The 26,955-nt window shown below is 34.4% G+C and overlaps 2 protein-coding genes and 1 non-coding gene across 3 annotated transcripts; 2 read left to right on the forward strand and 1 right to left on the reverse strand.

The window, feature by feature from the left end:
* Positions 1–5,505: 5,505 nt before the first annotated feature.
* On the reverse strand, positions 5,506–10,128 carry LOC120633439. The gene is made up of 5 exons (XM_039903647.1): positions 10,109–10,128; positions 9,173–9,338; positions 8,163–8,249; positions 7,336–7,422; positions 5,506–5,835 (listed from the first exon to the last, which is right to left on the reverse strand). Exons 1-5 carry the CDS (start codon positions 10,126–10,128, stop codon positions 5,542–5,544), a joined length of 654 nt encoding a protein of 217 aa, XP_039759581.1. The 3' UTR covers positions 5,506–5,541.
* Positions 10,129–14,137: 4,009 nt separating this feature from the next.
* Positions 14,138–24,613, forward strand: LOC120633209 (dynein intermediate chain 2, ciliary). Its single transcript, XM_039903359.1, has 17 exons — positions 14,138–14,218; positions 16,757–16,867; positions 16,946–17,150; positions 17,853–17,975; positions 18,343–18,477; positions 18,882–19,003; positions 19,070–19,204; positions 19,325–19,454; positions 20,190–20,357; positions 20,544–20,687; positions 20,768–20,877; positions 21,117–21,294; positions 21,528–21,756; positions 22,480–22,579; positions 23,486–23,619; positions 24,047–24,140; positions 24,481–24,613. Exons 1-17 carry the CDS (start codon positions 14,138–14,140, stop codon positions 24,565–24,567), a joined length of 2,286 nt encoding a protein of 761 aa, XP_039759293.1. The 3' UTR covers positions 24,568–24,613.
* Positions 23,910–23,982, forward strand: Trnat-ugu. The gene has a single exon. It is a non-coding gene; the product is annotated as a tRNA-Thr (tRNA).
* Positions 24,614–26,955: the final 2,342 nt, after the last annotated feature.

Consider the following 26,955-nt stretch of genomic DNA (forward strand, 5'->3'; position numbering starts at 1 on the left):
ACTTTTATCATCAACATGAATGTGTAAGACTGGATACAGTTTTAAGTTAAGATCCACCACGGCTGGTCCAATACGGGTGGGTATTTTCGCAATGGAACGAAGCGACGTTCGTCTTTGAGGTTAGAATAATTATTAAGTTAAAACGCTGGACACACTGCTAAAGGGTTTTCATATTTTAGTACGGGCTAGCGTACCTACAAGGCTACAATGCCCAATATTCTTAATCTTTCCATTTTTTCCATAGACAAAACATGTATTGGCGCAGTTTGCAGAGACCCTGCTTTCTGAGCCCAAGGCCGTGGGTTCGATTCCCACTACTGGAAAATGTTTGTGTGATGAGCATGAATGTTTTTCAGTGTCTCGGTGTTTATATGTATTTTCTAAGTATTTATGTATAATATATAATTCATAAAAATATTCATCAGTCATCTTAGTACCCATAACACAAGCTACGCTTACTTTGGGGCTGGATTGCGATGTGTGTAATGTCGTAGTATATTTATTTATATTTATTTATTATTCAATAGCAGGTACTCGTCTCAATGCAGGTAAATGTTTTGAAAGACTTATCTGCTTCATCATCATCATCATCATCATATCGACCTATTACCGGCCCACTACAGGGCTCGGGTCTCCTGTCACAATGAGAAGGGGTTAAGGCCGTAGGCCACAACGCACATCACACCAATCCGTGGTAGACTCCAAACATACCTTTGAGAACATTAAGTAGAACTCTCGGGAATGCAGGTTTCCTCACGATGTTTTCTTTCACCGTCGAAGCAAGTTTTAATTTTAATTACTTAAATTAAATTATTATAATTATTAAATTATTATTAATTATTAAATTATTGAGAAATACAAGGAACAACAAAGGCCACTATATCGCGCATTTATTGATTACCAAAAAACGTTCGACACAGTGACACACGTATCTGGGAAAGCTCAAAGAAGCAAGGTGTTAGCGAAGTATAGAATCAATTTAAGTAAAGTAAAACTAAAATACTTACATTTAACGAGTTCTATTGTATATATTGTATAAATATATACAATATTGTCAAACCTCAATCGAAACAGAAGGCAATGTTAAGGTTCCGACGATTTAACAAGCTCCGTCATAAAAAAACTCTACTAATACTTGTCTAAATAGAAAACAGTTCTTGAGCCATTTGTAGGATAATTTCGCCCCAATCAAACCACCAGTCCTATTATTCTACTGTCCTGGGATCAAATCGAAATCAAACAACTTTTATTTTTATTCGATAATTTAATTGATTCACATTTTTCCAACGACTTCAATGCATTTTTCTTAATATTTATACAAAATACAAATAAGTAAATACTTAAATGACAAAAATCATAGTACTTAAACTAAGAAATAGCAAACAAAACATATAGTTAATTTTGGCTGTAATCAGTCTTCTTTACGTAACGTATACTTATTAACATAAACTAATTCTAATCAATGAAACTTAAATTTTACTAATTTATCTTCCAATTATTTAACAAACTCAAGCTTTTAAACCTTACAAATTGTCTATGATAAACCGGTATAATATTACATAAATGTATTTTCTTGCCTAGTCAAACCTTGTGGAAGCCTTTGTTAAAAAAGGGTTTAAGAAGTTAATTAAGTAATACATTTAAAAATCTCTTTTAAATACATATATTTCATAGACGTAATAAAAAGCACAGACAAGTTTTCCTATTAGACCTTTTAAGTAGAATAATATATCTATGGATACACACATGGAATAATATATCTATTATTACTAAATACGTAATAATAAGTTTAATTATTAATCTATACACCTGTCGTAGACTCATGATTATAAGCAATAATATATATTTTGGGGTTTAATAGAAATCCCTGTCATGGATAAATGTTAAAATTTCATTTTAACTTACGTTTTTATTAATCTTACTTTTAGGCAAAGCATAGAGATAAATGGTTCCACATTTATCTCTCTTCTAGAGAGGCGTAGCATTACAGTAAGGTATAAAATTGACTCTTACTCATCTGACACATACGTAAGAGCTATATCATTTTAAAAATAATGTTCCTCAAATCACTGACTTTAGAATGCCAAGACCTAGGCTAGAGAAAGATTTCAAACATCGAAATCATATCAAATCGTTTTTGCAAGCCTCAAGAGGAATTATAATCAATACTATCTCTAATTCATATCATACTATCTCACTCTACAGTTGAAATTAACTGTCAAGAATTACGTTATTCAAGTAATTAAAGAAGGTACCTACTCGTCTAGGGTTCAGTTAAAAATATAAAACTAATTGTTTGATACTTAACAATAATATCTCCTTAAGCCATAGGGTTTATATTGTTTTAGAACACAAATGAAACACATTCTCTCATGGTCTCCTCTCAGAATGAGATAGGATTAGGCCGTAATCACCCACCACACAAAGCTTAATTTTCTATAATACACGATAACCAGATAAATTCTCACGATGGAAATTACATCTTCTTTAAACATTCATCAGAGTAAATGAAACATATTAAATAAACTATTATAGAAGAAAGAAGAAGTAGAAGCTATTATCTTATATATATATTTCTTGTGTGCGTGTGTATGTCACTGAACTCCTCCTAAACGGATGGACCGATTTTAATGAATTTTTGGCATGCGTTTGTGGGTGGCACCCTGGATGGTTAAGATTCACTAATCAGCCCAACGGATGGCGCTGGGGTCCGCTAGTAAATATATAAGTTTTAAACCTCAAACTCATCTGCGCTTCTGTAGCAAGTGCCCTTGGCAAAATAAAAAGTTAATCCCAGAATGAACAACTTTATATCAAGTTGCATTAAGCCCATTTTGATTTCCCATTACTTTAGCTTCAACGCCGAAGCATTCCTCTGTCAGCACGGCCAGCATCGGCAGGAGACGTTTTTCTCCCAGTGTTTTTCTCCAGTAATTTTTCTTAACGTTCTTCTATGTTTTTTCTTTCTAACAATGTTGTAATAACAACTTGTAATATTCCCTGTCGTGTTTCGGCAGGTGGACACGTTAATTTATCCCTTGTCAGAGGCTGTAATCGGGAGGTTTAATTTTCGTCATCTGCCCCCGGCTAGCATAAGCCGTGCTGATAGTCGCGGATTATAGAAAATTACTCTTGTTGTTGATTGCATATCATGGATTTAATTTAACATTTCTTTTTACCTTTATTGTATAAGGAAAATTTCCATGCAAACACAAACATGGCAGGTGCAAAAATATACATATGATATATTACTGTACAAAGTATAACATATATAAAATATGTTGTTTTTAATAAAAACATTTAGAAAGATATAAGGTCAATCCTCAATTGAAATACATATATACATTAAAAGTAAAATTACTATTTATTTCAATTAATTGCTTATATTATTTCCACTGTGCTGTAGAAACACCACACATTCATCTTAATTTAATTTTGATCACATCCTATCGTCAATTACAATAACGTACTTAATTGAAAATTAATTGCACAGGTTAGCATTTACTGGTGCTAATTCTGATATACACAATTATCTAAAGTAAACTTGTACATGTCAAAAAATAATGCTGTTATTTTCGAACAAGTAGGGTTTCTATGAATGAAAAAGTGTCTGTCAAAAATGAAGTACACGCACTGATGCACGCACGCACGTACCACGCCAAACTTATAACAGCACGTCGTTTTAGTGTCGGGAGTTAATATTTGCCCGGTAGCAAGAGTGCCAAAAGATATAAGAGTAAGATAGTATATAAAACAAGGAAAATAAAGTCAAAAAGTAATTTTTCAGTTTTATGGGTTATAGTTACGGTTAGGTAGGTCTCAGAAATAATAAAAACTAAAAGCTTGAATTTTGTAGGTTGTTAGTGTCAGCTAAGAAAGAGTTTCGAGAAATTATCCCTTAACGGGGTGATATAGAGGTTCGAAGCTTGTAGGAAAGTATAGCACTTTTGAAGTGGATACGTGGAAAAATCTATGATATTTTTTTTTTGAAAATCCCCCTTGAGTCCCCCTCTTCTGTACCTACTAGCATCTACTGCGCTCACCAACTCACCTGCCCAGCTTGACTACGGGCAACCCTAAATTTATTTAGAGAAATATGTACAATAGAATAGTCGCAAACTACTTAATTTTTTTTTTTTTTAAGAGCGATTTAAACATTTTAGTTTTCGTTTTTAAAACATGATTTCTTAACCTAATAAATCCATTGACACAAATATATTTCTTTCCTAAACATGTAAAAGACACCATCCAAAATATGACATGTTACAAAGATTGTTTGAAGAAAGCACATCTAATGTAATATTTCAAAATATGTACAGACTAGGTAAAATTTATTTATTAGTTTTTCGTCACTACGGAAAAAATAATCTTCAAAATGACGTATCAAATGGTTATTTTCATACAGAAGTAACTGATATATTTTATACAGACAAAAAAAATAAGCTTTTAAGAAAAGATTAAAGAGGTACAATTTTCTAAACCAAAAACTCACCAAAAATTTAAAAATCAGTGTCTTTAAAAATTTCGATTGTTTGCACATAGGAGATTTATTTAAAATAACGTTCAGCTGTCTGTTCTGCGACTAAACTCTTATCAGTCGCGTCTGCATAAATTGAATGGGCCATGGTGCGTTTCAATTTTAAATTGTAGTAACCTTTTTCTGTGCAGTTTGGTGAAAGCTGAACAGAATACAGTTGTGGTAGTCGTACGAGGCAACTAAGGAAACATAACCGTGAAGGGGCTGCAGTGCCCTCCTAGCTACTACTACCCTCTACTGCGATTACCAATTTGTCTGCGCCTAGTGTGGTTATTATAAGCAAACCCTAACGTTGGAAAAGGCCTTTAGTGCAGGAATGGAATATTATAGGCTATTGATGAACCAACAATAATTGCAAATCTAAAAAGGCAATGTTAGAACAAGCATTAGCATAGTCGACATCGATAACGACGTCGGTTGATTTTTTTTTAAATCTATCATCAACCAACTAGAAGCCAATGGCGTGCATAGAGTATGCATGTGATAAAAAATTAAGAAAATCTCCAGTACGAGTTATTGGAGATTTACTTCATTTTATATAACCTCTATGCACGCCACAGCTACAAGCCCACTACGCGGCATGGGTTTACGCCTCTCAGAATGGTCTGTTCAAATAGAAAATGGGTACTAAGATGGCTGATGAATATATTTTTTTTCTTAAGAATATAATATATATAAATATACAGATAAACCACCCAGCACTGATAAACTTTCATGTTCATCATACGACATCCAGTTGTGAGAATCGAATCCACGGCCTTGGACTCAGAAAGCAGGTTCGCTGCAAACTGTGCCAATCGGCCGTCAAACACATGAATCATATATCATTAGATAAATACAATATTCTTGCGATTCTTTGTTACTGTCATCGTGCCTATTAAGGAAGTCGCGCAATTTTTATAAATGTATGTTATCGTGTATATATGTTAAATGTAGGGTATCCGAGTCGCGCATTCACGGTTCGAATGTCCAGAACCTAGCGTAAAATAAGGGAAAAGCTATATTTACAAACTTGAATTCCAACAGCATAACAGCTTGATCATGTAACTAAAGATTTCCCTGCAGTCTTTCAAGGATGGGATAAACGTAGCGTCAGGGCCGTGTCTCGATTTGAGAGGCATCACTAACTCAATAATAGAGCCTTCCTCTTCATCAGAAGCTGTCAGTTCCACTTCGTATAGTGGCGACGAAGAGTGCTCGGGACTCTCCGGTAACATGGTATCACTGTCGTCCAATCGAGGTCGCTGCCATTCTAACATAGGTATTAAAAGTTCCCGGTCTGCCTCTTCTATAGTTTTCTGAAATTTAATATAAAACTATATTTAATAGGTAGTAGGCGAAAAGACGAGAAGAGAGGTTTTTGCTCTAATACTGTAAAAGCGGCCGTTGCCTCTTGCCGAAAGGTAGGCGTCGGCTATTTCAAAGATACGGCAAGTACTCTGCACTTGCAATGTATATTTCCACAAATTATGTACTAAATGATTATATAATCTTTTTTGTAGATACATTATTAAATCATAGTGTAGGATTTCATATAGGATTTCATGCGAAAAGTGATTTCTCAGAGTAAACTGACGAGATTTAAAGGTGGTGGAAAAGGATTTAAATACACTAGCGGGTAAACTAAGCTGCCTACGCAGTCAGAAAAATTAGACAGATTACTGACGTTGAAATAGCAAGGCTTGTTTATTTTGCGTAGTATCACAGTGTTATGCCCTACGGAATCTTGTTATGGGGTAAAGCTGCTGATATCAAAACTATATTTATATAACAGAAAAGAGCTGTAAGATCAATATATAAGTAAACTTAAATCACGCGAATCCTTCCGTACGAAGCTTAAAGAAATAGGTATACTTACTGTAGCTTCACAATATATTTATAATAATATAGTATTCGTAAGACAACATATTAGTTTACTTTATAAACAAAAAGTGGTTATAAACAGCCGACTTACAAGAAATGATCATAAATTAGTGACATCTGCATATCGTCTGCGAAAGGTACAGGGATAATTTGTGGGATTGAGTATATATGTATATGTTTATAATACGATTCTTAAGGTAATTTTGGAACTACAAATTCATTAATTTATAGAATATGTTAAAACACATTTATTACAGCGAGGTTACTATACAATTGATACATTTCTTAATGACAAGGTTACTTGCAAGCATCCGGCTCCGCTTTTATCTCTCACAAGATAGAAAAATGAATGTTATAATGTAAAATGTAAATTGTTGATGTTGGAAAAGAGCAACTGCTGAGTTTCTTGCCGGTTTCTTCTCGGTAGAATCTGCCTTCCGAACCGGTGATAGAGTCACCACACACAGACAGACTTGACGTTTCAAAAGTGCTTACTTGAAATAAATAAATTTTGAATTTCAATTTGAATTTATACTTATATAATAAAGAATAAAGTGTGTTGTTTGTTTGTTTTTTTTACGAATGGAAAGCGTACAACAAAAACACATTGTATTACTTTTGTTGCCAAAAATAAATAACAGTTCCTCAAGATAATTGCAATCATGTAACCTAAAGTACTAAAATTTGGCCTCCTTAATTTGGCGTGCGCTGAGAAAACTATTGATAATACATAAAAGTTATGTACTACATGATTAAATTACTTAATATTACCTGCAAAGAATCCCAGGAAAAACTGTAATTAAATCAGCAGGCAACATCATCAAGTACGTGCACTGCAGTGGGCAATGGACATAGGTCTTTTATATGGAGTTCCAAATACCACGGTATTTTGTCTTGTCGCGGGCAATATCTATACATAAATCATTCATTCATACCATTTGTCCTTCGTATTTGCTCTTCCCCCAGTTAGGCCTCGGTGACCTCAAAACCAGCTCATCGTCGCTGCTACTGGAATCATTCAACTGTAAAAACAAGATTATTTCTTTACGTATATACGTACACTCATGATTTTTATGTGTGTGTGTGTGTGTCTCGAATAGGTCGAACTAAAATTTCGTTTTCCTTGGTCGGGTGTTCTTTTAACGACCTTTTTTTCACGATTCCCAAGTTAAAGTAAATACATGGAAAAAAGAAAATCACAATTGGAGTAGCAGCTGCGGACAAATATGTAGGCAAACAAACGTACTAGGTATAGGTGTATGTTTGCTTGCCCACATATATCTTACTTTGTATATTCGGTTGGAAGCCCTAATTGGTATGTTAAAATGTTTGCTATAATATTACATCCATATACGAGTGTAAATGGATGTAATTTTACCACCATCACAGGGCCACTATAGGGCACGGGTCTCCTCCCACAATGAGAAGGGGCTAAGGCCGTAGGCCACCTCGCTGGCCCAGTACGAAGTGGCGGACTCCACACACCTTTGAGAACATTATGGAGTTCCCACTGGGCTACCATCGATTTTCATTTTCTTAGGTAGGGTAACATATTATGCTATTTATAGCGATATAATTCCTAATTACAATCATCGGAGACAACAATTTAAGGAGAGATCGGAGACAACGATTTATTAAATATTATAGTAATTACTTTACATTATAAAAACTGTATGTATTCTTATGAATAAACTATTTTTTTTTTTAATTACTACCAGAAGGATTTTTAACTCTTCATAACATAGTAATTACACATACATACCGTTTGATCCACGTCTCGCCTTTTCGCCAACTGTGGCGGTGGAGCTCTCAAAAACAGCTCCTCATCACTGCTGCCGGTCTCATTCAACTGAAATTTAATAATTATCAATGAGAAATTATTTTGGACTATTAATAAAATTAAATAAAAGTTTACGTTATTCCAAATATTACTTATTTAAAGTATTTATTGGCAGTGATTTACGTCGTCTAATGTCCAACTCGGGTCTCATTTATTTCAATGCGTAAAGAAGCTCATTTGGGTGCTATAAGAAATACCAATGCCAGTTATATAACGCGACAACACGGCGCAGCGGTGCCGGCGGAGCGTATCTGTAGGAAAACCTTTCTAGTTAGACACTAGCAACAAAATAATATACTAAGTTATAAAACTGTACTATTTTGTTAATCACCTCTCGGTTTAAAGATGTTTTGAACTTCTTTGGAAAACGTACGCCTTAGATCTAGGGGTCGCCTTTAACCTATCAAGAAATAAATAGAATAACATAGTCGTTTTCTATTTTTTTTATGTATTTTTAATAATATACCCCAATATTTAGTAAAAATTATATACACAAAATGTAGTATATAAAATTGGGTACATATGTGGCCATATTTCCATCTTTGTATCGCTTAACCCTTCGATATGGTGGGAATTCATAAAAAAGTTGCCCGCCATCTTTGAGAGTCCGCCATATTGGATGTGAACGATGTCACTGACATCTTTCTCAGCTCAATCGGTTGGTTATACATGGTTTCAAATTTAGTTGCAAAATTTTACCTACAAATATTAACTTACATGGCCAGATAAATCGGTAGGCGGTTTTGGAATCGAACTGCCAGCGAATTAGCGTTTCGGAACGATGCGTAGAACCGATTAGAGGTATGGGTTTAAGATGCCATACCAGGCTACCTCGCTACTTTGTCTACATAATAACGTCAAGTATAATAAAATCAAGTCTTGTAATGGAATAATAAAAAAAAAATGTAAGAAAAGCTTAAAAAGATACTAACTTGCAAAATTTCGAAGTTCCCTTGTGCTCTTGAACGTTGCACCCTACAGTCATCGCTGTCGATGCCACTGTCTCCGGCTTGTTCCAGGAGAGGTCGACGCGGGAGCCCACGTCGGTTCTGTCCGTCTTCCGCCAGCTTGGATCCTTTGTATAAGCACCTGGGAATCCTGAAAAGGAAATGGACTACAGTACAGTAGTAGGAAGTTTTTTGTGATAGAGCTCGTCCGGGAAACTCGGTACTCGGTACTACCTGGTGGTAGAACCGAGTTTCCCGGACTCGGGAATAGCATGGTATGCTTATTTCTCCTAAGCAGCATTGTTGCAATGTCTCACAAGCGTGGTTGCCGGTGTTATTACAGGCACATGAGGCTAAAAACCTACGCCTCAGTTCGATGGGTACAGAGCGGCACGTTGCAGGATGTGTTCCTTGTATGGCCGGCGAAGTGCTTTCTGTTATAGGCGATGGGTTTCTACTTACCCGCTTACCCCTTACACTTATATACACTTGGTCATCAGAATATGACTTTGCAAAAACAAAATGCTTAGAACCTTGAGCCGTAAAGTCGGGTCCCGTTCACAGGCGATTCGTCGTACACAAATCGCAGCGGCCAATCTCTTGGGAAGGCACAGGCCCCGAAGATTCGGGATTTTCAAGTTTAGGGGTCAGGATTTCTAAAGATTTATCGTACTGAGTTTTTCTAATAAATATTTCCTATTTCTATATTTCAAAACAGTCTAAGATGGAAGCGGGCTAACCTGTTAGAGAGTATGATAGTCATACCCTTCAATCGCTTAGCGACACGTCCTTTTCGGTAGGTTGGTAACAAACCATGGCCAAAGACCAGACCAGAGAAAAATTCAGAAATAATAAATTTCCAAAATTTCCCCTGACGGAACTCGAATGCCGAACCTCCTAATTAAAAATCATAGCGCTCACCGTTGAGCCACGGTGGTCATTAAAAGGTACATGAGGCTTAACACCTACGCCTCTGATTGGACACAAGACAGCACTAAGACGTATTCTTTGCATGCCTTGCGAAGAGTTGCACTACAGGTAGGCCATCTGCTAGATCCGTTAGTTTTTACTATAAAAAAATATATACCACTTTACTACTAACGGAAATCCATTCAAACAACATAAATATTCATCTTGCTTTAAAATTCATTACATTATTACGAATTGTACTTTAAAAATAACACATTGATTAATAATATTCCATACTGCGTAATTTAACAAACTGAGTAGGAAAATTACTGAAATTGAAACTTATCTCGCAATAATACAAATCAAAATGTGTTTGTTGATTTGTCCTCCTTTCACGCAGCAAGAGAGCTACTGCTCAACTTGACCTTTCGCAAAGTGCCTAAAGGGGCCTAGGTAAATTTATCCGAGAAAACAAATCCACGTGTATGAAATCGTTGCCAAAAGCTATTAAAAATGTACACATACAATAATAATTATTCTGAGGAGATTCGTAATTAATCGATATTTATTTGATAGTGCAGCGATGTTGCATGTCTTTATCTAATGTCTAATAATAGCACAGATCCTTTGGTTATTTACGAAAAGCCTTTTTTTCTGTATTTACGCTCTATACGGTGATTTGTATTAATAAAAGAATCGACGCAATAGCATAAACTTACCGAAAATATTAGGGCACTGTTGTATAGTTCCAGTAGATTCCACTTAAATTAATACTAAAATTAGCCGGTAGGAGAAGCACATACGCCATATGTAACCTACGCAAAATAACTGGCAATCAACAGGGAAAAATGGAATGGGGAGCTCTCACCCGAGTTACCATGGCAACCTAGTTGCGCGCGCACCACAAATTTTGAAACTCGCTAGGACATTTTCGTCAATGCAAAAAACCGAACTTTTTATTATATTTCGAAGAAGCTAAAGACATGAAAGCAATAAAAGTTTAGATTGATTGGTATGGCCCCGAAAAAGGTAAGAAGTGTTTGCATTACAAAAACATCAAAATACATAGAAACAATAAATACAAGCTACCACTAAAAGTAACTAACACATTTCTCAACTCTTTATTGTTTAACTCGCTACATTTTAACAACTGTTATAAAATTATTTTGTTACTTTTTTACATAGATCCTTGTAGATAAACATACGATTATAATTTGATTATTTATTACGCAACATTTACTTTAATCGGTATCTATCGACTAAACACAAGTTGCTACTCTATCCTGAGCTTCACAACACACGTAACATACAGTAAACAGTAGAAAAATCAGCTAAAGTTAGTGCACGTACCAATTAATGTCAGCACACAAAATATAATAGATAAATTTCTCAAATTTAACGCAACAACTCCAATATCTAATGAACTTAAAAATGATCTTCTTGGTTCATGAGAAATGTCCTTACTTATATCGTTAATGCCTTCGCCAATGTTGGAGCAGTCAAAGACATGACTTACCACACTCTTCAAACACTTACCGTAAAGTAAACAAGAGAAAAACCTTTAACTTCTCCCACATAAAACTACTTCAAGTACATCTGAAAAAATTTTCAAACAACTCCAACAGCAGCATAAACAAGTGATATATAAATTAGAAATACACTTAAATTATTGTTATCATGATAATAATAACTTTGATACCTGGTTCAGATACCTAGCCTCCAAGGGCCTAGTAAGCCGATAAATTTACCTTTACTCTGGCGCAACAAATCTACGGAGAAATCGCTAGGATTGCTGTTAAAACGTCTGAGAGTGAGTAGAAACATCGCGGTAATGGTGTTATGGCCACTGTAAATACGACAATGGCTGTCTGTGTTTGTATGTCCACTGTCCACGTCTTTGGTCCGGCTTTTGGCACGATCATATCTGTTGACAAATCTTTTTTTAGATAAATCCCGCGATAACTTATATTTCAAGGTCAACCGTACACTTTTGTCTTTAAGTGCTCTTGCGCATAATTTAGCTGTAAAATTTAGGAACAATGACTACCGAAACACAGTTCATGCTAGTTCAGTAGTTAATATAAAAATCTTCTTTTAAAACAGCTAAGTCAACGCTCAATTGAAATGTTTTTTTTTTTTAATTTAATACTAAAAAATATATAGGTATCTAAAAATATGATTATTTAGAATTACATAAGTACAATAAATTATAATAATTTAGTCAAATTAAATAATATTTTAAACGTTATCGTATTCGACTTAGGAAAAGAAACTACTCTTATTAGGCTATATTTGGCTATTGTTTTATTAAGTTTTATTCAAATAAGTATTGAATCTGGTTCACGATGATGATTTTTTCGTGACCAAAAAAATTATGATAACAACAGTTTCCCAAAGAGATATGATAAAAACAACAAACTAAGTTGGCTGCCTTAGCTCTTGATCAGCACTTCTGTACGTCATAGAAAAACTGATCTCTAATGCACTTGTGACCCTGTGAAATTTTGTGTGTGTTTTTTGCATAAGGCTTTCACCCATAATGCATCCATTAGTTTAAAGCCAAGCACCGCGTACAATATTCTGGACTTTCCACTCCAATTTTGATGAGATGACAACCATTAATTTATAACCAGCAGATGACTTACACGCAAAATAGAAATAAATGATTCTTACTGTAATCCGTAAGATATATTATGTTTCACAAGACTATAATTAATATTATGGTATGCATGATAAACGTGTTATTTGTTACTGTTATAATATAAAAATAGCACTTCAAACGTGAGTTTATTATCCTTGTAACCATTACCTGAACAATAATAATGACACTAACAACATTTAAGTGTATTTAGAAACACGCGAATAAACATAACGTACTGAATTTGCACACACATAATATTTTTATGGAACGAATAATGTTCTTACATTTCCGTTTTTTTGAATTCAGAAATTATTCAAGATTTAAAATTGAATATTTGTGAATGTAAATAGAGGAATGAGACTAGCCAGATTATTAAACTACGATGACGATAATCCGTCATCCTCAATATCTGACTGGAGGAACCTATACTAAATATGTGAAGACGATTATTACATATATTATACTAAAATCAGGGCGTGAGATAGTGAAACTAATATTGGCATAAAAAACTAAATATCCCTGTGAAACGGGATCCTGCAACAACCATTGAAAAAGGAGAACCATGGAAATAGAACGCAAAAATAAACCTTATGTGATAATGTTGTAAATTTAAAAATTTGTGAAAGTAAACATTTTAACACATTTAAAGACTACCCTACGTAGTTTCATTTAACAAGACCACGTAGCGCTTTTTTAAAATTTGGAAATGTAATTATCACATACCCAAAAATAATTAAATAACCATCCTAAAATGTTAAACAAAATTTTAAAATTTAAGCGGGTAGGTGAACAAATACGCCACCAGTCGGTCGAGATACCGCATCATATAATGTAATCCCACCGCCAGGTGACAAGCGGCGCATAGTCATATAAAGGTTCAAAATATAATTTAAAATTTTTAATAAAGACATTTTCAATTCTGATCCTATCTTCCAAAAACATGCAACCGAAGTTATCTAAAATCGCATTTACATTTTGATTAACAGGAAATTGGAATCCGGAAGATATACGATGATTACGTTTAGAATCATGATTGCTATTATCGAGACAATATATACCTAATTGGTATGATTTGACATCGAAAATTCCGTGATATTCCAACATCGGACACGCAACAAAACAAAGCAGGCAAACCAAAGGTACCAAAGAAACGTCAACCGTAAAGTCGTTTTATGGCATATAAATTTTTCTGTTGCCATTTAAAGGTCATAAAACGGATAAATAAAAATATCTATTTAAAATTCAGCGGTCGATATGTTTGATCCGTTTGGTTATTTCATAACTATTTTTGATTCTTACAAGTTCCTTCAGCAGAGCTACGTGGTCGGTTTAGGTTTTCTCACTCGTCACAAATAAAGTTTGTGTGTATTAGTACTTATGGTGAAAATATTATTTTTAAAATGTCAAACTCCGGTGATAGTAAGGAAAATAATCTGTTTCTGCGAAAAGCTACCAACATCTTATTTCTAAACAATGTTAAGGTACCTAATAAATTATATAATTTCTAATCTTATTTGGGCCCAAGTTTTTTTGTTTTTGGTTACGTTTAAAATAATGCGGAGTAAATACCGTTGTGTTTGTGTGTGTGTCAAATTTTACTAATCACGGAAATAATGCGCTGAAGGTTGAAATACGCAGTGTAGTTTTTTATATAAATGTGTCATCCCCCGCCATGTTCCCACAGGATTAAAAGTATTGATTTAAGTAGCAGCTTACCGATCTTGATGAAAATTTCACAGGTGGATAATATTCCTGGAGACAAATATACTAACGCAAACTTCATATGCCAGGCAGTCATAGGAAATGCGAACTTAGTCGTTGGCTTCTTCATCTTCTATAAAACACAAAGAACTGTTTCCATTGTTAGAACCTAACCATCGAACATTTCGTAAAACCATCTAATACTGACATAACTCCCGGGGCTAAGTCAAGATACGTTTTATATAATTATATATATTAGTCTGAGAAATAAATATCATCCAGAGTAAAGAATTCTATCTTACCTGCATCCTTTACCACGAATTTCTTGATTTTCGTCTTTCATTTGATCGAAATTTTGCATCTTTATTTAAATTAAATAATTTATCACCAATACTTGTATAAAATAGTTCTGTAATTTTATAATTTCAATCAATGAAGATGCGCTTTTATCAAACGCTGCAAAAAGACTGTGAGTTGGCATAAAACGGTGAAAGCTTTAAATTGGCATAAAAGCTGTTAATGCCACAAGCTATAGGGTTGCCTCTACAGTTCCGGTATAATTTATTTCCGTAAAATTATTCATGCCACTGAAAACTTTACATTTAGAAAATCTAAAAACCAGCGTATATTAAATTGGTTAAAAGTAAACAGATTTTATAATAGAGTTCACATTGTAGCTCATTTTTATTTAAATTATATCCAAGGCAATTGGACAAATATATTGTTTTAATGAATATGTCTTACGTCATTTTCTATGTATTTTTAATATACAGCACCGTCTGCATTCTCCAAAATAAACAACTTACATTTCGTGATAACAGAACATAATGGGAGGGCACCATTGCTTAAGCAGTATTATTTTAAAATTTCAGTTTACTTGGCATAACCTTGACTTCCGTAAAATTTTAATTCTAAAAAAACAATTCAATATTAAAATAATACTGTTTTAAACGATGATAGTAAGAGGGCAGGAGACGTTGATTTAACAACGTACAGCAAAGGTTGTTTACTTTTGGGATGACTAGTGCCAACCCTGGCTGCACAGTGTAGCGGTGCCGTGCTGTCTTGTGCTAGCTAACGCCAGACACGGAGACTAATTAGAATTTGGTGACACGCCCCGGAGGGCGGGGTAATTTACAAACTAAGTACGATTAGCAAAAGAAACTAAAGGACTCGAGTCTTAGTATTATCTCTCGTCTGACCACCATCGTCTGTCCTCGGTCCTCTGTCATCCGTCCTCTCTGTCCTTCGTCCTATGTTCTAAGTCTTATGTCCTCTGTCCTCTGTGCCCTGCGTCCTCTGTCTTCTATCCTCCGTACTCTATCTTCTTCAAATTTATGAAATACTCCAGTGAGAATTCCTTAGTTACATACTAATCGTTATACAAAGCGAAGTTTATGTGAGCAAATCATATCAACTTCAAAAAAAAATGTTAAATGCACAAAACCTGTAACTGAAGCTGAAAATGGTAAAACTGAAAAATTTTATAAAAATGTGTCAATATCCAGACACAAATATAAATCTTTACTGGATAAATTGCAAAATAAAATAATACGACCGTGGAATATCACATTTAATAAATAATGATTGGAGGAATTAAAAAATAAATCATTGTCATCGTTTTTTGTTGTCCGTATCTGTATCTGCACTAATGCGATTTTAAATCAATGCAATGCAGTTTACACCTTAGTTTGTACCTATAAATATGCTTTAGCGAGAAGGCACTGCAGTAAAATAAACTCATTAAAGCACCTTGAGCTCGTAGAAAAATTATTTGTTCAAAACCATTACCTTTTATAAAAATTAATATGTCGTCTGACACTTCGTCAGATAACGAGGACGATGTAAGTACCCTTAAAATACCGCACTTGCTTTCGCGTGCTTATAAGCAAATTAAAAATGGTTTAACTGAAAGTGCTTAACGCACGCCACCGGAATGTTAATCATTTGTTTACGCTTGCTTCGCTTAACTAAAAATATCCTTTATATTTATAGCCCTGTGACATGATCATGCTCAATAAAGTCCCAAACATAAAACAATATGCAAATAGAATTATTCGTAATAAACAAGAGAACCCGTTAGAAAACCAAGTAGTCCTTTATTTGGCATGGTCTTGCGAACTTGTCTTTCAAAATCTGTAGGGGCCTTTGATAATTTCAAAATGTTAAAGGCTATGATCAAACGAGCTTTGAAGAAAGACGAAGACACTGCTGCTGTTGTCATAGCAAAAACGTTGCTGCGTTCTGATGTAGGCACATTTAATCATGCTTTCAGTGTAAAAGTGTTACTTAAATGACTAAATGACATTATTTGGCAGAAAGACACAGCATCAAAGTCACGTGGGAATCTCGCTGAAGATGAAACCTTAGATTGGTTGAAGCCACGGGCACTCTTAGTCCCTGAGGATCAAGAAGACGTTCCAGAAGCCGTAAGTAGATGATCTGTGTAGTGCGAATGTTTCACCTAACACATGATTTTCCAATGCAGTATGTGAATTTTATTTAAGGAACTTGATGAAGAGATCGGGCGCTTTCTCACGACCATAAATCCCCAGTGGGTCGCCGATGAAGTTGCCTATCACTACGGACAAGCTAAATTCGTAGTGAAACCCAAACCTACTTTTGGAAAAGCATATCCTTTGTATATTTACCAAGGAACAGCTATACGGAAGGACTCTGATGAAGCGAAGGCGCAAATAGCTGCTGGCTACGGTAAAGAAATAATATTCAGTAATTTGAGAATTTTTTGAGCGGTTCTTTATTACCCACCACAAAGAGGGGCAGGAAGATTTCACGACAAGCGTGGCACCGACAGAGTTTCAGTGCATCTTTATTTAAACTGCAGATACTAGTAGCAAGTGCCATTGTTCATCTATACGAATACTAAACTAATATATAGTTTATTAAACTTTCAAGTTGCACAAATCAATATTTAATTACGGAGTCATTTGTAAAAAATAAAGACTTAATGTATCTATCTATCTTATATTGCACATCTAGTATCAACTATTCCTTTAGGTTTTTCTTTACTTCGTCACCTTAAATAAATTAACAAAATTTTACGTAGAAGGCGAAGGAAGTTACATATCCGAGCGGTATCTATATTTCATAATTTTAATGTTTTTACTCAATGTAAAAAATCATACTTGCGTATATAAATGGGGTATTATTTCATAAGGAAATTGATACTATGGAATAGGATTATGCGAGTGTTTTATATGTGTAACTATTGATTTACGTTATACATTGTATTTTGCTTTATATTTTTTTCTTAATATCTTTGGTATTATATTTTTTTTATGATTTTCCGACCGAGTTGAATTAAAGATCAACTTAGTAAGCCTTTATAGTTACAAAGGTGCTAACACTGTCCAAGTCCACTTATGTTCACATTTAATATTATTTTATCTATAGGTAAGGTCGGATTTGATGATGCGGGGCCTAAACGAGCTAAAGCTAAAAAGTCAACAACTGAATTAGAAGAAGAAGAAGAGCCTGAAGCTGATGCTCCACCTACAGAAGAAAATAAAGCTGAGGGTATGAATACAGCATACTAAACAAAAACAAAAAATTATTTTAAAAATACCCAATTACTTACGTACTTCAATATAAAATCTATTAAATCCCTAAGACTTCTAAGTCGATTCTTGAATTTTTATTGCCATTTATAAACGTCCATCAAAATTATCTTTTTGATTTCTATTCGAACTATCGCTATCTGAATATCATACCTTCGTAAAGTGATTTATGAGAGAAATTTACGCAAAATGGAACTTACGAATCTAAACTTCGTATCTCTTTCACTTATTAAAAAAAACCATAAACATTTGTTGCATAGTTAAAACAAAGTATACATACTATTTCCTTAATACCTACACTGATAATATTTAACTATAATTAAAAGAGGACGTACCTGATGAAGAGAAAGCCAATGAAGTAGGCGGCGAGGACCATGAAGCCACACAAGCTGACACAGCAGCCGATGAAGAAACTGAAGCTGTTGCAGATGAAGGTGCTGAGGAACAGGTTCCCGAAGATGGTAAATACATTAGCTAAGTGTAAACTTTAATATAGATAATAATAATAAAAGGCTTTATTATCAAAACTAGAACTCAAGTTATAACAATAAAAAACGAACTAAATATAACTTTAATGAAATCTATGGATGGAATGGCCATCATTGAAGCTTGTATTGTGTTAAAAAGAAGGAAACTAAAGGATAAATGTTTTTATTCTCCAACTGCATCGATTTATATTAATGTTAGTTATTTTCGTATATCCGATAACACAGCAGTTATATAAAAACATACAGCTTTTGTGATAGACTCCAAGACAAAATACCCCTTAAAATAATGCTTTAAAAACATTGCAAACGGTAATTTTATCGTATGTCCAGGATACCATAAAATATATATATGTCAGTATAACATTTTGTTTTTACAGAAGGAGGAGGCGGCGAATCGCAAGTTGAAGAAGTTATAGAGATAAAACCACGTGTCAAAAAGCTCGCCAATCAGTTTAACTTCTGTGAAAGAGCTGCATTGACTTATAATTTTCCTAAAAGGGTAAGTGAGGACATTTTTTTACTATGTGATATATATTTTTTTTTATATAACTTACCTTTTTTTCAGTCTGTGGACACTCAAACAGTGCCTCCTCCAAGAGCTAATTTTGGAGCTACATGTCTTCAAAGTATTATATTTGATTTCTATCAGGAAGATTACGCTAGAAAACAACGTGAAAAAGAAGAAGAAAAACCAAAAAGAGTAAATACATTAGACGAACTTTTTATAGCCAAATTAAAAGCTTTATAATATACTAACATTGAAATAAAGAAAATAGTTTTTTGGGGCATTCAGATGTAGCTTTCATACTTTTTTTTTCAGTTACGCAAAAAAACGGCTAAGCATGTGAAATCAGCCCAACAAATACATGATGAGCAACTTGCTCAACGCATTCGCGAAGCTTGGACCATTCTTGAAAGATTGGTCAACCAAAATATTTTTGATGAAATTGGTAAGATGCATTTTAGAGATGGACTTCCTTCCTATCAACCTTTTAAATATTCATTATCATTAACCAATCAACTTTTTTCATTGCTGGCCACCTCTCTTTTAGAGCAGTCAACGAACACGCTGACAATACATCAAATGCATGTATGTAGGTGTTGGGTTTTAGAACTTTTAAAGGGGAAAATCTTATATCGAAACTTTATCTCTTTACGCAGCGCACACCGTGGAAGCTCTCTGAAGGAAAAAAACCCGATTTTCAAACATTCTTGGTGTTATTTTCCTATTTTTCTTACGGTGATGATATATATCCTATAGCCTTCGTCGATAAATGGGCTATCTAAGACTGAAATAATTTTTCAAATGGAACCAGTAGTTCCAGAGTCCATCGCGTTGAACATAAAAAAACAAACTCTTCAGCTTTGTGTATTAGTACATATAAAATTATCCTTGATCATTCCTAACGAAGTATCTAGACTACATGTCACTTATGACTACTCATTATCGTTTGATTTTAAATACATCTTTGCTGACATCGGCGGTTAAGATTTACACGAGAATAGTGCAGAGCCAAATGAGAAGTTTTATATTTTTAAACTGTTGTAAACGAGGAACTACCAATAAAACTTATATCTCATATTTTCCAGATTACTGGCTCACGTCAGACTTTACTAAGTGTAGAACATGTAGTCATATTTCATTTATTTTTTTAAGTATTTCATAGCTTAACGTTCTCCACCAGCTCAAGATTACAGATATTGGGACGATCCGTCCGACGAGTTCCGCGAGGGCATGGGCTCATTGCTGCCTCTGTGGAAATTTCAATTCGAACCCATGCGTAGCCACGCTGTCTGCGATGTGCAATGGAATCCTCATTACCAGGATTTGTTTGCTGTTGCCTATGGCTCTTGTAAGTATGCTTCTTTTTCTCGGAACCACGGTCCTGGATGGAATTTCATTAATAATGGGCAAGACGGGTGAAGTGCTAGAACGCGAAGCAAAGCTGAGTAATTAGGTGTTCTTCTTAACCAAAGTTACGCTGTTATTTAGTCTGATACAGCAGGGTCTCCTATATTATTCCCTTTTGGTTTTTCAGTGGATTTTACTCAGCAACAGAAAGAAGGATGTCTTTGCCTCTACAGTATTAAGAATCCAGCGTTTCCAGAGTATTCTATAATTACTGAATCTCCGATTATATGCCTGGACGTTTATAAGGAAACACCTTATCTTATTTGTATTGGTAAGATTTTTACATTTATTCATACTGTTAACTTATCCCTTAGCGGCCTTCTATACTATTTTCTTTTCTATTTGTGTCAGGTCGCTATGATGGAAATGTTTGCGTATACAATGCGCAATTAACGCTGGAATCTTCTTACCAATACAAGTCAGATTCTGTGAGAGATAAACACAGCAATATTGTATGGGAGGTGAGTGCCTATCTAAAGCTAAGCTTAACCCACATGCATTTACAAAAAAAATATTTGCCAATAGTAAACAATGGTAAAGATTTTTGATTCGGCCCTTCAACTAACGAAGTAGGAGATTATAGTTTCCATTACGATTCTTCAATAATTTGTGAACAATTGTTTAGTGAACCTTACTATGTCTGCAGTGGATAAAGATACACAAGCTCTAGGAATTTCCTTATGTCATAATATTGTTGCAGATAAAATGGGGTGCACGTATGATCGACGGCGAAGCATCATTCTTCTCGATTTCAGGAGATGGCCGCGTGGTTCAGTGGGCTGTAATGCCAGGAGAGTTACAGGCCACAACTATTATCACGCTGCAGTCCAACGTTCCCCCTATTCCTGGTCCAGATGGCACTTTACTCACTGTAAACAGTAAGCTGCAGATTGATATTTGGTAGAATTTTAAGCAATTTAGTCTTAACATTCATAAAAATTACAATATTTTGGTTACTTTCATGAGGAAACCTGCATGCCCCAGAGTTCTCCATCATGTTTTCAGAAGCGTGTGAAATCTACCAAACCCTCAACCCTTGTCACTCTGAGGGTAGACCCTTGCTCCTGTAGTAGGCTGGTTATGGATTGATAACTGTATATAACGTCTCAAGGTTGTGGCAGCTGTATTTGCTTCCATCCGGAGAAGGCGGATATATTCATGGTCGGAACCGAAGACGGTATGATCCACACCTGCTCGCTGAAGTACAACCGCAACTACGTGCGCTCCGTGCAGGGGCATCATATGCCCGTGTACAGAATCCACTATAACAACTACAATAACAGTATTTACGCGTCGTGCTCTGGTGATTGGCGTGTCAAGATTTGGGAGGATGGGCGCGAGTGAGTACAAATGCACTTATGTAACTCATAAACTTGAGGTTGGAGTTTCTTTGGGGTACTACATGCTCGTATGCAGAACGAACTACAATCCCAGTACCTACTTAAACGTCGTGTTCTGGCGATTGGCGTACCAAGATTTGGGAGGATGGGCACGAGTGAGTACAGAAGCGTAACTTATAAACTTAACTTTGGTGTATATTTGGGGTATTGACGTATAGAGGACAACCTACAGTCACAGTATTTATGCGTCGTGCTCTGGCGATTGGCTTAGCAAGATTTGGGAGGATGGACGCGAGTAAGTCCGCACTGTCTTACTTTTCCGACCATAAGCTGGTTCTCCATCACTTTCGCGCACGACCATATTGGAACATCGCCTCAGATTACTATTCTGCCCTAACCTCATCGCAATAACTAAGTTCAATTAATTATTATATTAATAACGTATAAATACTTTAAATAATAGTATATAGTATGTATTAGGAAAATGTATTTCAACAAAATAGTTTCATCCAATTTATTTGATTATCTTCATGTCGAAAGGCGTGGAATCGAGCAGTTGTAAAAAAGATCTTCGAATAAAAGTATGCTGTATAAGGCATTTCGGCGGTTTTGAATCCCAAAACTACGGGCCTTGCTCCCCAGTTGAATGAAGGAAATTGAGAGCGATTTGTTTTCCGCGTCTAAGTAACTGTTCACCTTTTATTAATCATTGTTGTCTTGTAGCGAACCGCTGTTTATGTTCGAACTGGGCTCGCCAGTTGGTGATGTGAAATGGGCCCCATACTCCAGCACTGTGTTCGCCGCCTGCACCGCTGATGGAAAGGTAACCTTAACTGGCTAGTAAGTCGAATAGTTTGACGGTAAATAACTACTGGATTTAATAATTTCATACATTTGCTAATAGAAATAGGTATTTAAGATAACATATGACTGTAATCATGTCAATCTAAATAGCAAACAAAAATGGCATTAAAAACATTAATACCTAAACATGACACTCAAAAATTTTCACATTCGGAAACTACGCCATACAACCGCAATAGTGAGGTATGTATACTTATATTTCGTTCCGTTCGAAAAAGCATAGCCCTATTTTAGGCTTGCCTATAATTTAATTTAGTATAGATTAGAGATATAGACATTTTCCTCTGAGCCTTGTGAAACGTTCCATTTAAATTATAGCTCTGCGAGTCGCAAATCTGAAGTGGGAATGAACGGGCACATATTTCGGAGTACCGATAGACGTTGGGGTTCCAAGGTGCTGGAATGGCGACACGATAAACGAAGCGTTTGCCTATGGTTGCAGAACCATTTGCATGGCAGAAAATTATGCCATGACATGGCATAATTTTCTGCCTACTTATGTATCTATTAAAAATCATCATAATATCAACCTATTATTGGCCCACTACAGAGCACGGATTTCCTCCCACCATGAGAAGGGATTAGGCCGTAGTCAACCACGCTGGCCTAGTGCGGATTGGTGGACTTCGCACGCCTTTAAGAACATGTATAAAATAAATATATCAAAAATTATATTCACTAAATCTCCCTGGTTGTTCCGTTGTTGTTCAATATGTCCATCACCAGGAGGCCAGCTCCATATTGTACTAAATTGTATGTGACAAATTTCATGAAATTTACACAGAAAACAAAAAGTTCATATATTTTTTAAATATTGAAACTATAGATTTATTCAACATTACAACGATTTTCTTTTAATACACAGGTGTATGTTTACGACTTAAACGTGAACAAATATCGACCGATATGCGTACAAGCTGTGGTCTCAAAGAAGACCAAAAAGTTGACGAGAGTCGATTTCAATCCGAGGCTACCTGTTATTGTTTGTGGCGATACAAAGTAAGATTAAAATGTTGTTAACATTATCTAATATGAATTAGCCATATTTTAGAACTTTACATTATTGATAAGTTTATTCTTATCTATTGCTGTAATATCCACATTATGAAATAATGACTAATTTTTAGGTACCTTAGACATTTTATATTAGCAAATCAAGTAATTTTTTTAAAAAAGTCACATAAAACTGTTTCAATATTTGACTAAAGTAAAAAATGAGTCATGATTCATTCATTTTTGTTCAAAGATGTGAAATGAACTTGTATAGGTATTTCGCACAATCACTTGTCGCCTCCATAGCTCAGGGGTTAGAGCACTGGTCTTGTAAACCAGGGGTCGAGAGTTCAAATCTCTCTGGGGGCAGATCGTTGTTCTTTTTTATTTTTTTATTTTTATTTTATAAGATAAACAGTACTTTTATTTACAGAGGAACCTGTCACGTGGTAAAATTATCTCCAAATTTAAGAGTTATGTGCAAACCACCTAAAAAGGCTCAAGTTGCAGATCAAAGAACATTACAGGTATAGTTTGTTGATTTTATGTCAATATATTGATTATTTTCTAATTTTTAGAAAAAAGTTTTCTTAAAAAAAACTAAAAAAAAGTTTTTGTTTGTATTTTGTTACAAGTCGCACTTTCAAGGTTGTGCACTTTCAGGACATTCCAAATTATGGTAAAAAGTTATAATAATAATATGAAACAAGAACGTTAACATTATTAAAATAATACTGCTTTCAGCGAAAACCCCGAGACTACAAGAAATCTCGCATGCTAAAAAAACTTTTCTGAATGTAATTAACTACTTAATACTTTATTAAAATATGTAAAAGTAAACATCTTTTGTATTGTTTTGTTTCACAGATTATGAAGCTGGACAAACTTTTGAGTTTAGTTCGTGACCCACCATTTCAAACCGGCGTTGTTGACGAAAAATTCGATGACGACTAATTATAATTATGTATAATAACTATTACTCACTTACTTTATGGTTATCTTTCTAAATGACATTTCATTAAGTCTATTTATTGTTGTTTGTTACTTAACTAAGAAATAGGTTATATAATTTACTACTGTAATTTGATATATTAATAAAACAAAGTAGGTTTTTGTTAAATTTTAATAGTTTTATTTATTGGTAAAGCATTAAAATAAATAGCTTCATATGTTTTTAGAATTACAATATTATGTTGTTCGAATTATTTAAAGGCATATTGCTGTGTTACTAACTCTAGGTATATTTTTCTGGGCAGAATATTTTTATTTACTTTCAAAATATTACCATTCGAAAACAAGTAGAAAAAAATCTTTTTTAATTGCGCTTTCTAATGTAAGTAATTTGTTCTCCCCTTTAACGCCAAATCGTAGTTTTAAGGGAACACAGTTCATAGAAAAATGGAAGATTGATAAAGTACCATGATATTTTATGACATAAATAAAAAAACTATCTTTAATCGTTAGACTACAGCTCAACACAATCGTAGTGCTTGTATTTTATTTTATTTATTACTGTATTAAAATAGAAATAACAGAATTATGGATGTTTAAATCGTAGCAATATTTAATTACGTCAAGACTGAAGCGAAATTTTAAAGAGATATATTTTAATGACAAAATCTTTTACATTTTACTTCACAGTTGTTGTTCTCAGTAGTTGTTCTACAATTTTAGTGTGGCAGTTGATAGGAGGTGCTTGATACGTAATTCTTAGGATACGTTCTACACTTATTTTGAGAGAAATGTTTAACGATAAAAGTACTAAAATATTCTGCCTAAAATACAGATAAACTCTAAAAACAAAACAATACCATTTAAAATGGATTTTACAATTTACATTTAACAACGTTGACTAGAGTTAAGAGATCTACAAATTTACATTTTCCATTTGTTTGAATCGTCATAAACAGGCAATCTTATTCAATAAAAATCTTTGAAGATACCTAGTAAGGAATATCTCCTAAATCTAAGCTTATTTTTGTACTTCTATTTAGCATAGAGAAGTGCTTATTGAACATACAGGAGACAAAAAAAAAAATTATTTCAAGTAGGCATACATTAAAATCAATTTACAAACGTCCAGTCTGTTTGTCATCATCAATACATGTATTTTATTTCATCTCCATTGATTATAAAACAAAGCATCGATGGCTGAACCGCATCAAAACAGCATTAGACAGAACTGCATTGCGGAACTTTGCAGATAGATTCTTCATAATTATTAAGTTTTACCGCGCAGTGTGTGTATCTATTTGCGCTTAGTTTTGGTGCGGTTTAGCTTATACAATTTCTTAAAAATAATGTTTGGTCGCGCAGCGTAGGTTCGCTAAAGTGCAGATCCGTCCAGTGCGGTTCCACCTTAAGAAACTGTAATAAACAAGTTCATTTGGGAAGGGAGTATTAGTAGGTACACAATACAAAAGCATCAGTCATAGTCGATTTAAATTATAAGTAACTGTAAAAAGATAAAATACGTGTGAATGTGTGTATGTTATGTGTGTGTGCGTGCTTGTGCGTGTGTATGCTTTTGTGATCGTGTACATTTGTGGTTGCGTTTGCGTACAAGCACGTTCGCGTGCGTGCGTGTGCGAGTCTTTGTGGATTATTCTTTTAATATTATCTAGGACTTAAACTTTTTCTGTTGCCATAGTAATCGGTGTCTATTAGATCACGTAACACGTTATGGTTGTCACAGTGTAATTCTTTATGACAACTTTGTACTGTAATTTATCTAGAAGTACTGATACCAGGAAAATGTTGGGAGGCAAACCTTTTTCATGGTAATGGTACCCCCAACTACCCCTGTGTATCACATACACATAAGAATCCAAAGATTCCGATTGATTGTCAATAATACACTCACGGTGCCACAATTATTACAATTATGAAAAAAAAAATGAAACGTTTATTATAACCTAAAAATATTCATGCACAAAGAAAAATTTAAATAATGGGTGGCAGAATTTACTAACTGACAGTATTAAACACTCCTTTATCAGTGCAATATTTAAGTAGATATAAGTTGATTTTGTCTGTCTTTTAAATCTTATTATAATAATATTATTATTTTAGGAAATATTTTTGTTTACTTAAAAGATTTTGAAATTTTGTGCGTTATGTGTGTTGCATGTATGTCAGACCCGCTGGTCTTAGTGTTTAAACGAACGCAATACTAAATAGTATTTTACTTCTAATGTATAATACCCTAGCTCTAAGCTCAGTTCAAACTGAGGTGAATTCCTCTCCCGCTTAGTATGTCTAATGTGAGTAAGCGAATTGCTGTAAATCGCTTTCAAGTCCGCAGAGCTTTTCAGCTCAGTTTGAGCAATCTTAAACACAAAA

The sequence above is a fragment of the Pararge aegeria genome, chromosome 21 (genome assembly GCF_905163445.1).
Source record: "Pararge aegeria chromosome 21, ilParAegt1.1, whole genome shotgun sequence".
Taxonomy (NCBI): Eukaryota; Metazoa; Arthropoda; class Insecta; order Lepidoptera; family Nymphalidae; genus Pararge; species Pararge aegeria.